Source organism: Pollachius pollachius (assembly GCF_949987615.1).
Source record: "Pollachius pollachius genome assembly, chromosome: 18".
In the NCBI taxonomy this organism is placed as follows: domain Eukaryota; kingdom Metazoa; phylum Chordata; class Actinopteri; order Gadiformes; family Gadidae; genus Pollachius; species Pollachius pollachius.
In genome coordinates, this window is record NC_136951.1 from 7,078,353 (window position 1) to 7,091,309 (window position 12,957).

Here is a 12,957-nt window from a genome sequence, read left to right on the forward strand (position 1 = left end):
TCCCTGACTTCAAACTGGATGATGGAAAACAGGAGCACCCGCACTACTACGATATAATCAGGAGCTCTGGATGACAGGCTGAATGTTATGAGCATCAGCAAAGGCAGTGAAAGGGGGCAGCATATGAATAACGCCGGTCAAATAGCCAAGCCAATTCATTACTCGGTATGGATGTGTGTACACAAACACGCAGAGACGGACGCGAAACACACACACACGCACACACAACACACCCATAAACATAACCCATGTAGATGCATGCAGAAAAACACACCCACACACACACACACACACACACACACACACACACACACCGAGAACACAAACACACACACACAAACACAGATGAATATTAAACCGCACGTCTTCCAGATTTCCTCTTGTTAGCTGACAGTTAGGTGAACTCTGTACGCATCGTCGCTATGGCAACGCAGCAGCGAGCCTGTGTGTGGCTTTAATGTTAATTTAGCACACCAATAATAGTTGCTTATGTTTGAGGAGAACCCTGCTGAACCAGTGATGTAAGACCAACATAATGCTGGGAGACAGGGTGGTTGGGGGGGCTAGCTCCTCCAACCAGGTCTGTGGGTTATTGACCCCACACAGAGTTCGGGCGAGTATCAAGTGGCAAGTCTTTCGTGGATTTTGTACCCTTGAACGCATCGTCACCACACAACTCCAATCCCATCTCCAAGCCAATAACCTCTTCGAACCCCTCCAATGTGGCTTTCCGCCCCCTCCAGAGCACAGAAACCGCTCTCCTCAAAGTCCTCAATGACCTCCTCACCTCTGCCGACACTGGTTCCCTCAACTTCCTAATCCTCCTTGACCTGAGTGCAGCCTTCGATACCGTAAACCACACCATCCTCCAACTGGTCCAGAACGCAGCAGCCCGTCTACTTACTCACACTAAATCGTGGCACCACATCACCCCAGTCCTCAAAAAACTCCACTGGCTCCCCATCTCACACTGGATCCACTACAAACTCCTTGTCCTTACCTACAAAGCCCTCCACCATTTGCCCCCCCCATATCTCTCTGACCTTCTCTCCCTCTATCAACCTCCCCGGGCCCTCAGATCCTCCTCAGCCGGTCTCCTCTCCACCCACACATCAAAACTCTGCAGCCTTAGCGACAGAGCCTTCTCCAGGGCAGCTCCCAGGCTCTGGAACACCCTCCCCCAACATATCCGTGACTCCGAGTCCCTCACCATCTTCCAGTCCCACCTCAAGACCCATCTCTTCTCCTCCGCCTACCCCTAGATCACCCACCAACCCAAGCCCCATCAACTTTACATTTCCTTTGGTTTGTTTATTGTTGTGCTCCTATGTAAAGCGCTTTGAGTGTGAGAAAAGCGCTATATAAATTTAATTTATTATTATTATTAAATAATAAATTGTTAAAATATTTTCACACAAAATCCTGTCTAGGGAACGGTTATGTTAACAATACACTATTTATACTTTATTTTGACATGCTTTATTTTTCCACACATCAAACCACAGTCACCGGAAACTTCTGCCATTAACTGTACAAACTCTTCAGGAATAAGATGCAGCGAATGAAGAAAATAACACCTAAATGCGTATCTCATTAAAAACATATTTTTTACCTTGAATGCTGCAGAGAGAGAATACATCAGAGCTGCATTAATCGGAGCAAAAGCAGAATCAGAAGAGAAACCTTGTTTTAATCCCTGCCTTGTCTCCCTTCTATTCATGGTTCGGACCCCCTTGAGGGGGGGGGGAGATGACGTCCCCCATTCTTCCTCCAACCGCCTCTATTAACACAAACAACTTGCATGCCTACCATCTAGTTCAACTCGACCGTTTACAAAGAAGAGGGGAGTTTAAATTGTGATGACAGATGAATTCTCATGCATCACTGAACACATGCTTTCCTAAACATCAGGCAGGGTAAAGCATTTGTTGTTTGTGTGTGTATTCTGATTCTCTGTCCCTTGGCACAAAGGATGAGGGGGGGGGAACTGCTTGAACTGCATTAAGTTTAAGGAATAGACCAAGCTACCAATGTCAACAGGGGGGCTCTGGGACTTTGTTTTATTTACTATTTGCTGATCCCACCGCTGAGCTGGTTCTTTGTTTGGCTTCAGATTGTTTTAATTGAGATGTGGTCAATGAGAAACACTGTGTTAACAATGGTCTTTCTCCTATAATGCCCAATAAGGCTTTTGAGATTGCCAAAGCCAAACAAAAAAAACAAGAAAACAATAGAAAGGGGAAATTCCTGTATTTCCATTAGTAGATTGTTGTGCAAAAAAACTATGAAAAAACATAATACATAAAGTTAATGAAAACTCAACAGTCAACATATTGAAGATACGATGGAAGTGGTTAATCTGTAATCAAGCCCCCCTTCTCTTCTTATTCCTCATCCTGCTCCTCTTCCTCACTATGTACTGCCAGTGAATACCCTGTCAGTACTTTATAATTAATAGCATCCATAACACACACACACTCTCACTCAAACACACAAACACACACACACAAGTGCACGCACACACACGTGCACACACACACAAGTACACACACACAAACACCTACACAGACACACACACACACGCACACGTCCCTGCTCATCCCATCGAACATGCTCTATTTCCAGAGCGTCTCCTCCAGATCCTCCTCTCCCTCCAGTCTTCAACTTTCCTTTTCATCATTCTCCTCCTCCTCCCCTTCATCTCTTGTCTCTTTTATTTTCCTATTTGCTCTTCCTCGATTTTTTCCACTCATCCGTCAACGTCTGACTCCTTTACCCCCTCTACTCTCCCTCCTTCTATCCCTCTCTTCTGATCTTCCTCTATTTCTCTTTCTTTCCTCCTTTTATATTTCTCTTTCTCTCTTCTTTCTTATTACACTTGACTACTATCATCCACCTTCTCCTCAATTCTTGTTCAATCACTTCTTAACGCCTCCTTTTTATTTTTGTTTTATAGTCCCTCGTTCAGGCAATCCAATTGTTTTCTCCCCTCTCCTCTCCTCCTCTTCCTTCCACCACTCCTTCATCCTCTCCATTCTTCTCCCCTCCTACTCCTGGCTTCCTCTCCTTGGATCCCCCCTCTCCATCTCCTGTCCTCCCAGCCTCTTCTCTCTCGTCCCCTCTTTTTCATTTCCTCTGGCCTCCTTCCTATCCGTCCTTGCCGTCCTCCTCTCTCTGCCCTCCTCCTTCACTCCATCCTCTCCCAGATACTCCTGATGCTCCGACGTGTTCCTCTTTCATCACACTCCACGAGAGAGAACAGCACTTTCTAAATGAACTGCATGGTGATGTCGCAAAGGACAAAGCTCAACACCGTGGCTACCAGTAGTGGGAGGGATTTGTTAAAGTCCTGATCTACTTGATATTTCTTTATTAATTAAAAATACATAGATATTCATCATAGATACTTTTCTCTGGCGTAACTGTGAGGCATTAAAGTACTTTAGGTGATGTATATACAATGATTAAACTGCCATGACTAAAGATGTTCTGATAAACGTTTCCTTAGCATTAGCATTAGCATAGTGGCGAAGTCAGCAGAATCTCTTGGGTTTAGGTTCAAGTCCCGGATGCATAAATCAGTTTTTACAACTACAAATCATTATGCATAATACGCAATATACTTTGAAAACAGTTGTGTGCTTAGTGGCAGGGCAGGTGTTGAAAGCAAATTATGCCAATGCAGTACAGCGCAGTATGAATATACAATACTTTCTCCCTATTTGAAGGAACAATGCAGCCAATCAAAAAGACAGGCACAAAGCCACAGACAAGACCAGGCAATCAGAGAGACAGGCACAAAGCCACAGACAAGACCAACCAATCAGAGAGCCAGACACAAAGCCACAGACAAGACCAGCCAATTGGATGGTATGATTGGGTGTTGTGTAACCATCAAGGCATGGATCATTCCAGAACCTGCCACAGCGAGACATTTAGGAACGAACACAACGGTAATCACAAGTCCTCTTCTCTTACACATTTTAGAACTTTTCACATTTCACACACTGACAGTCTGACACCGAGAGGAGACCGTCCAAGGTCTTCAGCAGGAGCTAACAGTCATCCGAGAGCCTGTGATCTCTAGTGAGGAGATATCCACCTGAGAACACAGCCGACTGGGTCGCAGAGGGACAGTGGAGGAGGAGGAGGAGGAGGAGGAGGAGGAAAAAGCCTGTCAGAGTGGTCATATTGCTCGCTAAGAACCCCACTGCTGCCTTAAGTCCTACAGCAACTTCTTGAACTCTGACCTCGAGTTACTCAACCGCTTCCAATGTGGGCGATGTTTTTCCTTCTCAAGTTGTTTTCTTTCGTTTCAGAGGGTAGAAAACAAATAACAACCATAAGTACAGTTATTGTCCCTTGTTGTTTCAAAATATATAAAAATATATTTTTTATATCATCAAAACTGCGTATAGGTCCCAACCGTTGATGTAGATCCAGTTGATGTTGACACAACTAATAAATCGTACAAATGCTGAATCATCGATCCTACTGAACTGTATTAAAATGTCAAACGGCAAATGGCAAATGTATTAAATCCGGTTACGTTGAACGAGGTCTCGAGAAAATACACAACGTCGGAATGTCAGACATTTGTCAGCTTTCATCAAAACATTAGCAGTACCGTTAGCATCTATGAAGGCAACTGTCAAAGCGTTATCGCCCAGTAAAACAGTTCCTTCCGGGGTAATGTTTCATGTTACAATGGGCAATTCGGATGCATAAATAACCGAATAAATACCGAACAAACAAAAACAATCATGTTTTGTGTTGACCCCTTGGCCGTTGGTACGACACAGCGTGGTGGCAGTGGCGCTGGGTCGACTGTTGTGTGTGTCAACAGGGTAATTACTAGGAGATGCTTCAGTGTGTGTGCTTGTGCGTTTGCAGCAGAAACACAATCAGAGGCAGTAATGCCGAGCATGAAACCAATGCCAAAATTGCCCCTTGATGCAACCGAACCTGGATCGCATCCAGGGCACTTAGAGCCACAAAGTGTGTATTTAAGTTAGTGCTTGCGTGTGTCAGTGTGCGCTTTTGTTGTGTATGAGGAGGATTGGTGAGGGAGGGAGGGAGAGAGAGAGATGGATAGAAATAGTAACAAAGAGCAAGAGAGAGACAGAGATAGATAGGTGGAGAGAGAAATAAAGCGCAAGACAGACAGACAGCAAGAGCGAGAGACATGGACAAAGTGGCATAGACAGAGAGATACACAGAACGACAGAGAGGTGAAGTGGGTGAGAGAAAAAAAAATAGATTGACAGATACGCAATGAGAAGAGAGATTGACAGACAGGCAGAGTGGGATGAAGAGAGAGGAAGGGAAGGAGAGAGGGCGGTGTTAATCAGGCTCTATCGTGGTGTTTTTTGCGGGGAGTTATTATTTCCTCTTGAACTGTCCCAGGTGACTAATGAGTCCAGCTGCTTGTCAACACACTACACTTTGATCAATAACAAACACACACACACACACACACACACACACACACACACAAACGCACACACACACACAGACACACGCACACACACACACACAGACACACAGGCATATGCCTGTTGTCAGTTAAACCCAGTTAAACCAACCCACACACACACACGTGCTCCTGTTTACAAATTCCAGAGTCGTGACCACACGCACAAACAAACACACAGATAAACACACACAACCACACACAAACACAAACGCCAATTGGTGTACCCACATGCAGGCATCTCCATTTATGCAACAATACGACTTTCTTAAAAACAAAGGCTTCCATACAAAGCTCCTTCCCTTTCCTGTTTCTGTTCCCAAACACTGTGCTATCACACTGCAGTGGTGGAGGAAACATAGGTCCACTTCATCTGGATTCATGAGAGATACATCATATTCTTCTTCGCTCTCCGCTCCTTCTCCTCCTCCTTCTCCATACGGCAAGAGAAGTGCGCTCCGAACGCTCACGTGCACGCCCCTGTGCAGTGGTGCACGGCTCCTGAAGGATGCATTTCATGTTGTCTACTTGGGTATCCCTTAGTGGCTCACTGGTAGGGGAGGCCTAGTTCATAGCTATTGATTACTGGCCACGTTAATTAGTAAAGAATCTATGCTGTATAGTTTATACTGCAGCATAGATCATGTCGTAATTATATAACATGGCGCAAAGTTATATTTAACTGCTAACCTTAACTATGAATTTCATAATTATGATTAGCTGAAAGATAAATCCCACTTATTAGCCATTTTATAGTTTAATGCTAATTTTCATTAAGCTCTTAACTTTAATTTGGTTATAATATGTATTATATTGGAGCTTTTAACAGTACCTAATGCACTCAGGTTTGGATGAAATATGACAAACACAATGATTGACGAACAGAGAATAATATTGGGGACAGATGTGAATCACTTTCACTTCCATCATTAAATGTAAAGCAGATACTTGCATTTTAATTCGATTCGCCACTATGCACTTAATGCAGAAAAGTGAAAGGAGAATGAAGAACGTTGAGGTTTCTAATAGTTAGGATGAAAGATAGATCATTGAGAATATAATGCCTTCAGCTAGATCTCCTCTGATTCATAATTCACATGATTCAGAAAGAGAATTGTCTTTCTTTCACACGATTCAGAAAGAGAAAAAAAGAAAATATTATTTTCCCCAGCCCTCTAGTAGTTCAGAGATTCTCTCTCACTCACACACACACACACACACACACACACACACACACACACACACAAAAGACACAGAGGGACACACTCATGCACAAGACTTACGCGTGCACGCAGACACACGCACGCACGCACAGACTGTCTCACACACACACACACACACACACACACACACACACACACACACACACAAACACACACGCACACACTCAGGAAAGAAAAAAAAAGACTTAAAAGAGGATTCTGTGCTTTTTGTGTGTGGCTACTCGTGTTCCCTAAGTCGTTTACATATTCCAGCACCATGGACAGCGACGGTTTCTGTGCCGAAGCTAAGCCTCAAAAAGGAGGCGGCAGCTGATAAACAAGGCACTGAAAACGTCTGCTGTGTTTGACCTCTCACTCTCCATAGATCTACCTTGAGAATTAGAAAACAATAGGAAATAATGAAGTGCTGATTAATCATAACGAGAGACCTCTACAGTGTGTTTGCAGTTTACTATTCAGGTATTAAAATGATTCCTTTATACAAATAGTTGTAGATACAGGTCATTGAGGAGCGGGTTTGGTTTGGGGGCCTCTTGCTTTAGGTAATCTACAGAGAGTCTGTGCACATTGGGGTTCGAACCCAGAAACCCTCAGTAGTGGTGAGTCGAAAGGCCCCTTGTCTATCCTGTTCCCAGTGGTAAGGCAGTGAGTGAGTAATAACACATAACAACAAGTATGAGAACGGTAAGTTAATATGGGTGGACTACTAGCATACCAAAATATCAATATTATTGTTTGCTGCAATATGTGGCAGCCAAGAGGCAAGCCACTTACTTACACAGTTCATCACCTTAACTACGCCAGCAAGGAAGCAATTCAAATTATACAGTGATTTTCTTTCTCACCCTCTCTCGCTGAAATGAGACGCTAGAATCTCCTCCCGCTGCTTGACCTTAACCTCAATAAACTGGTAGCGCTACGATAGCATCTCCTCCTGGTGCTTTACCTTTAACTCAAAGAGCCGCTAGCTCGAAGCTCCTCAAGCTACTTTACCTTTACTTTAATTAGCTGCTGGGGTTAAGCTAGCAGCTTATCAGGCTACTTTACCTTTATAGGAATTAGCTGCTGGCGCTAAGCGAGCAGCTCCTCAAGCTAGTTTACCTTTATAGCAATTAGCTGCTGGTGCTAAGCGAGCAGCTCCTCAAGCTAGTTTCTCCAGTTACTTTACCTGTTTTAGTGCGTCACCGCGCGTACTTCACCACCAGGAATACCTTTCCCTCCCCTCAGACCTTTATCTCAGACCCGCTAATTAAATTGAAACAAACCAGGCAGTTGAAAAGGGTAGTGTTTGGCAGGCCTGACCTTTTGCTACCCTGAGAGAGACACGTTTTATGGGCTGACAGAGCGTCAGCGAGGGCTGTAGCAATGCTGCCAAGACTCTCTACAAACACACACACACTTTATACATGATATGCCAAAACTAAACACACACATACACACACACACACACACACAGGTGTAGAAGGTCACGAAAGATTCCCTTCTCACTGCCGACCAACAAAGATGGTAAAACAAAAAGAGGACCCTACAAGACTGTAGGCAAGAGGAAGTGCGTTAGCAACCGGAAGAGTGAGTATGTTTACTATTTTTTAAGATATACAGGTACAGCCATGATTATTGTGGCCTGTTTATTGTTTTTATAATGATCGTCTCACCGTAGTCCAACACCCAACAATTAATGGAACCCAAGAGCCTCAACAGACAGAATAGTGAGGACCTTCACATGAAAACACGTATATGCATAAGGCAGGGTATTGTATTGAATATGAGTCATAAACGCCTGGATACACATGGGGTGTGTCCATGCCGGCTGGATAAACAGCAGTTTTTTGTTTTTGTTTAATATAGACAGTTGGCTCAAGGCGGAGTCACAGGACCTGGAGTGAGAGGAGGTAATAATGGACAGCGAAGGGGGGTTCATATTTACCCTCTGAGTGCTGCCACTCAAACATGTCCTTAGCTTGGCATTCGGCTCCAGCCAACATACCGGAGCCCTGGGGATGTCGGACTGTTTAGGATGCACACTGCGTCCCTGACAAAGTTACACACACAGGTTGCACTACGGATCCGGGACTGGGCTTTATGGTTATTAATATGGTGATTATGATTATGATTGTGATGATGATGAAGATTCACTATGTTTTATTGGCCACATTATCATTACGGGTACTAGTGGGCCTAGTAATGGTAGTATTAGTGGTATCAGTCATTATGAATGAAGGGATTTTTAGGACAAAATGAACATTCATCTTGGAGCTAAGCTAGATTACAGCTAATAATAGTTAGCTATTAACCTTAACTAGCTCAATTATAATCAACAGCTAATCACAGTTGGTCATACTCCAACATAGGTAAAGCTAAGCTAGGCTATGGCTAACGTAGCTAACTATAGACCAGGTGCCCCTGCAGCAAGCCACTATGGGATGTGAATACCTGAGTGGACAACATGAAAGGCGTGCTAGAGGACACGTGCTGGGCATCGCCGCAAAGGGGCATGCACATTGTCATGTGTAAGTACTCTCCTCTGAATAGCAGGTCTTTGAGTGGCCAGACGCACTCATGTGAGGACCCTATAATGAGCACGACGCCGTCGGATTCTGGCTACGCTGCGACATAAGCACGGCATCGCCGCTGTTCACTACAAAGGCGAAGAATATGACAAGCACTTAGCTCTCTTTGATTTTAAATATTGAATTAGTATCTGTGATTAAATCAGATGTTTGAGTTAAAGGGATTTCTTGCCGACTTCAGCTTGTGAATGTTTTCCGTGGATCAAAGCCCTGCTAATCTTTTTAAAGTTTTCATTTGAATCCGATAAATGTGTCACCAGGAGATGAACACCCCCGCCCCCCCACCACTCACCTCCTCTCTCTACCCCTTTGCTCACATATTCACAAATTATCTAAATTATCAGAGCACGTCGCACTTCATAGCAGAAGTATTGGCCATTATACATGATGACCGAAGGGCAAACAGAAACTCATTTAACAATTCATAATTCCTCATTTTGGCACATAGCAAATGTTTGAAAAGTGAACTACATAAAATGTGTAGATGCAAAGAATTTTCCACTAGACTTTGGCTCTCTATCCAATCTACTTGACGACCATACCACACTGAATACGCCCGATCTCGTCTGATCTCGGAAGCTAAGCAGGGTCGGGCCTGGTTAGTACTTGGATGGGAGACCGCCTGGGAATACCAGGTGCTGTAAGTGGTGTCGGGTGGTGGCCAATAGGTGGCACTCGTCTCTCTGGCCCCTTCCCTCATCAATCCCGATGCCCCAATGCAGTGACGGGGACACTGTGCTGTGGAAGGTGCCGTCCGTTGGAGGAGACGTAAAATCGAGGTCCTGACTCACTGAGGTCATAAAAGATCCCAGGGCACTTATCGCAAAGAGTAGGGGTTTCCCCGGTGTCCTGGCGCAACCAGGCTAATTCAATCTGGCCCCCCTAATAATCCTCCAGTACAATTGGCTGACTCATTAATTCCCAAAATCTCCACCTCAAGCTGGTGTGTGGTGAGCGTTCTGGCGCAGATTGGCTGCCGTGCATCACCCAAGTAGGTGCTACACACTGGTGGTGGTGAGTTAGGTCCCCCTCTTCACTGTAAGCGTCTTTGGGCCATTGAAGAGCTCTATATAATTAATTATTATTATTTACTTTTGGCCGGTAGCTGACCCTGGCCACTACATCATCCAGGTAATGCAATTTAAAATTCAACTTATCTTTTTGTTTATTTGCCGATAAGACAGTAGCGCAGATGCTCCAAATAATACGGAGAGCAGATGAGACAGGTGCAGCAGCTGGCAATGCATTGTGGGAGATGTAAGGAACCAGATTAATTACTTCCTAGTTTGGTTATTTTCGGTTATTTGGGGACAATGAAACGCGATCACACACACACACACACACACACGTACACACCGACCATCGACTCATCCTCCTCCTGTGACCTAGCGTGTGAAAACCTCGTGCCCCTAACAGATAACCGACTGAATGGCTGGGATCACAATTGAGTAGTAAGGAGCTGATGATGGCTGTGTGTCCTTCAGCCTTCTCCTCTCAGACACACACTCCTCCCTCTCCAACACTCCTGCCAGTGTGACTTAAGACACAAGACTGCAACGGCCCTGTGTAGCTCCACTGGCAGAGCACGGCATCAACACTGCCAAAGGGGGACCTGTTTGACACCCAGAGCCGTTATCGACACAGTACTAACAGTGTATGCACTGCTCTTGTAAGGCAAAACGGGACATTTATTATTATTGCTTCTGATGTATCCTCGGTCTGGGGCCACTCTGGCGGCTGCTGTAGGCTGCTACTCTGGCTGACTGCACGTTTGGGTACAGTGGTTTCAAAGGCAGTCGACTTAATCGAGGAAAACATCTGGAGGTTTAGCACTAAAAGGAAGCGGAGTCGCCATGGAATGACTATTGGAATGCGCCCAGAGGGAGGTGTTGTTATGATAAGTTATAGGTATTTTTATTTAGCTACTATGTAAAGATTTCATTAGTTGGTGGTGTGATTATACAGTAAATGTGATTGTATAAAGGTATTGGTCAATGTAGTTACTTAGAGGTGTGACAATAAAGTAAGTGTGGTTGTATAAATGTGTAGTTCATAGGGGTGTAACGGTACACGTATTTGTACCGAACCGTCATGGTACAGGCACTTCGGAGCGGTTACAGAGGTGTACCGCAGTACGTCGAATAGTCGAATAGTTGGAGTCACGTAGAATATCGAATAATTAATGTGATTATTACACGGCTCTTCTCAATGCTGCTGAGCGCTCCATTGACTTGCATGGGCCTTCACAACTTCCGGTGGTGAATAGCGTCCTCGGTTGCTAAGCGACGTCAACGTCTTTGGCAGACTATTTCTCTGCTGATCAACACTACGAATGCTGGTAACAAATAAATTGTAAAAAGACACACCGTGTGAAGTTATATTTTTGACGTGTCTAGTTCACCGTCATGCAGGCTGTGTTCAGTAAAATAAATAATAATTAAATATTTAATTAAATAAATAGTGATCCGTTTTCGGCGCATGTAGGTCTATCTGCCTAAGCCAACGTTGAAATAATTTTGATGTTGAATGTTGATGGCGCAGTTATGGAAATAAACAGATTGATTTCATACAAATCAAAAAAAGCCTCTCCCTGTGTCATTGTGTGTGAGTTTATCCGAGGTGCGTGCGTGCGTGGGGGGTTCTTGATTGAGCGATTTTCGAATATTTTTCGAAAACTTCTCAGCGAATATCGAATAGTATTTTTTCCAGAAATGCACATCCCTAGCACGTACATTTTAAAAGGCACCATCCAGGTGTTACTATCCCTGTTGCTGTGGGAAAAAAAACGAGCTGTGCAAACCCAGTTCACGACACTATTTCAACAACCCCTGTCTGGGAATTCAGAAATGCAAATGCCATAACCAAGTTTATTGGTGTTTTCATTGCTGCTGATCTACGGCCATTCACCGTTGTTGACAAACAAGCAGTTTTAAAAATTTTCCCCTTAACTATGAACCGTACCGTCCCGTACCGTACCGTGACTTAAAAACCGAGGTACGTACCGAACCGCAACTTTTGTGTACCGTTACACCCCTAGTAGTTCAATGTCGTTACGTAGAGGTGTAGGTTGCTGAATCCTTCTCAAGGTGTGGATGATAGTTGTAGGTGTCGGTGTAAAGATGTCTACCTTGAGTCCTCCGCACTCTGCAGCAGAGCCCTGGTCCACCCCGGTGATGTAGATCCCAAGAGCGTACTCTGCCCCGCCCCGGATCATCAGGCCCAGAGACCGCCCGTCATCCAGCACCAGGTTCACCTGGGAGAGAGACACAGGGTCAGCATGGAGAGAGAGAGGCACAGGGTAAAAACCAGAGGTAGAGAGACATGGGGATAGCATGAAGAGAGAGATAGAGTGAGATCCAGAGGGAGAGTCATGGGTTAGTGTGAAGAGAGAGAGACACAGAGTAAGAACCAGAGGGATAGAGAGACACAGGGTCAGCATGGAGAGAGAGAGGCACAGGGTTAGAACAAGAGGGGGAGAAACATAGGGTTAGCATGAAGAGAAAGAGAGAGAGAATTAGACCCAGAGGGAGAGTCATGGGGTTAGTGTAAAGAGAGAGAGACACAGAGTAAGAACCAGAGGGATAGAGAGATATGGGTTTAGCATGAAGAGAGACAGACACTGGGCCCTAATTTAACGGTCTGAGAGGCAAGTGAGAAGCGCCAAGCGCAAGTAGCTTTGTGGGCGGTTCTA

The 12,957-nt window shown here is 44.7% G+C and overlaps 1 protein-coding gene across 1 annotated transcript in view; it reads right to left on the bottom strand.

Annotated features, from left to right (window-relative positions):
• The window catches only part of whrna (whirlin a), a gene marked incomplete at its 3' end in the record, with an annotated part of 115,930 nt that overhangs the window by 38,990 nt on the left and 63,983 nt on the right, over window positions 1-12,957 (bottom strand). The window contains exon 3 of the mRNA XM_079755593.1: window positions 12,394-12,519. Within this exon, the coding sequence (XP_079611719.1) occupies window positions 12,394-12,519 (126 nt within the window). The remainder of the gene's footprint in view (window positions 1-12,393; window positions 12,520-12,957) is intronic.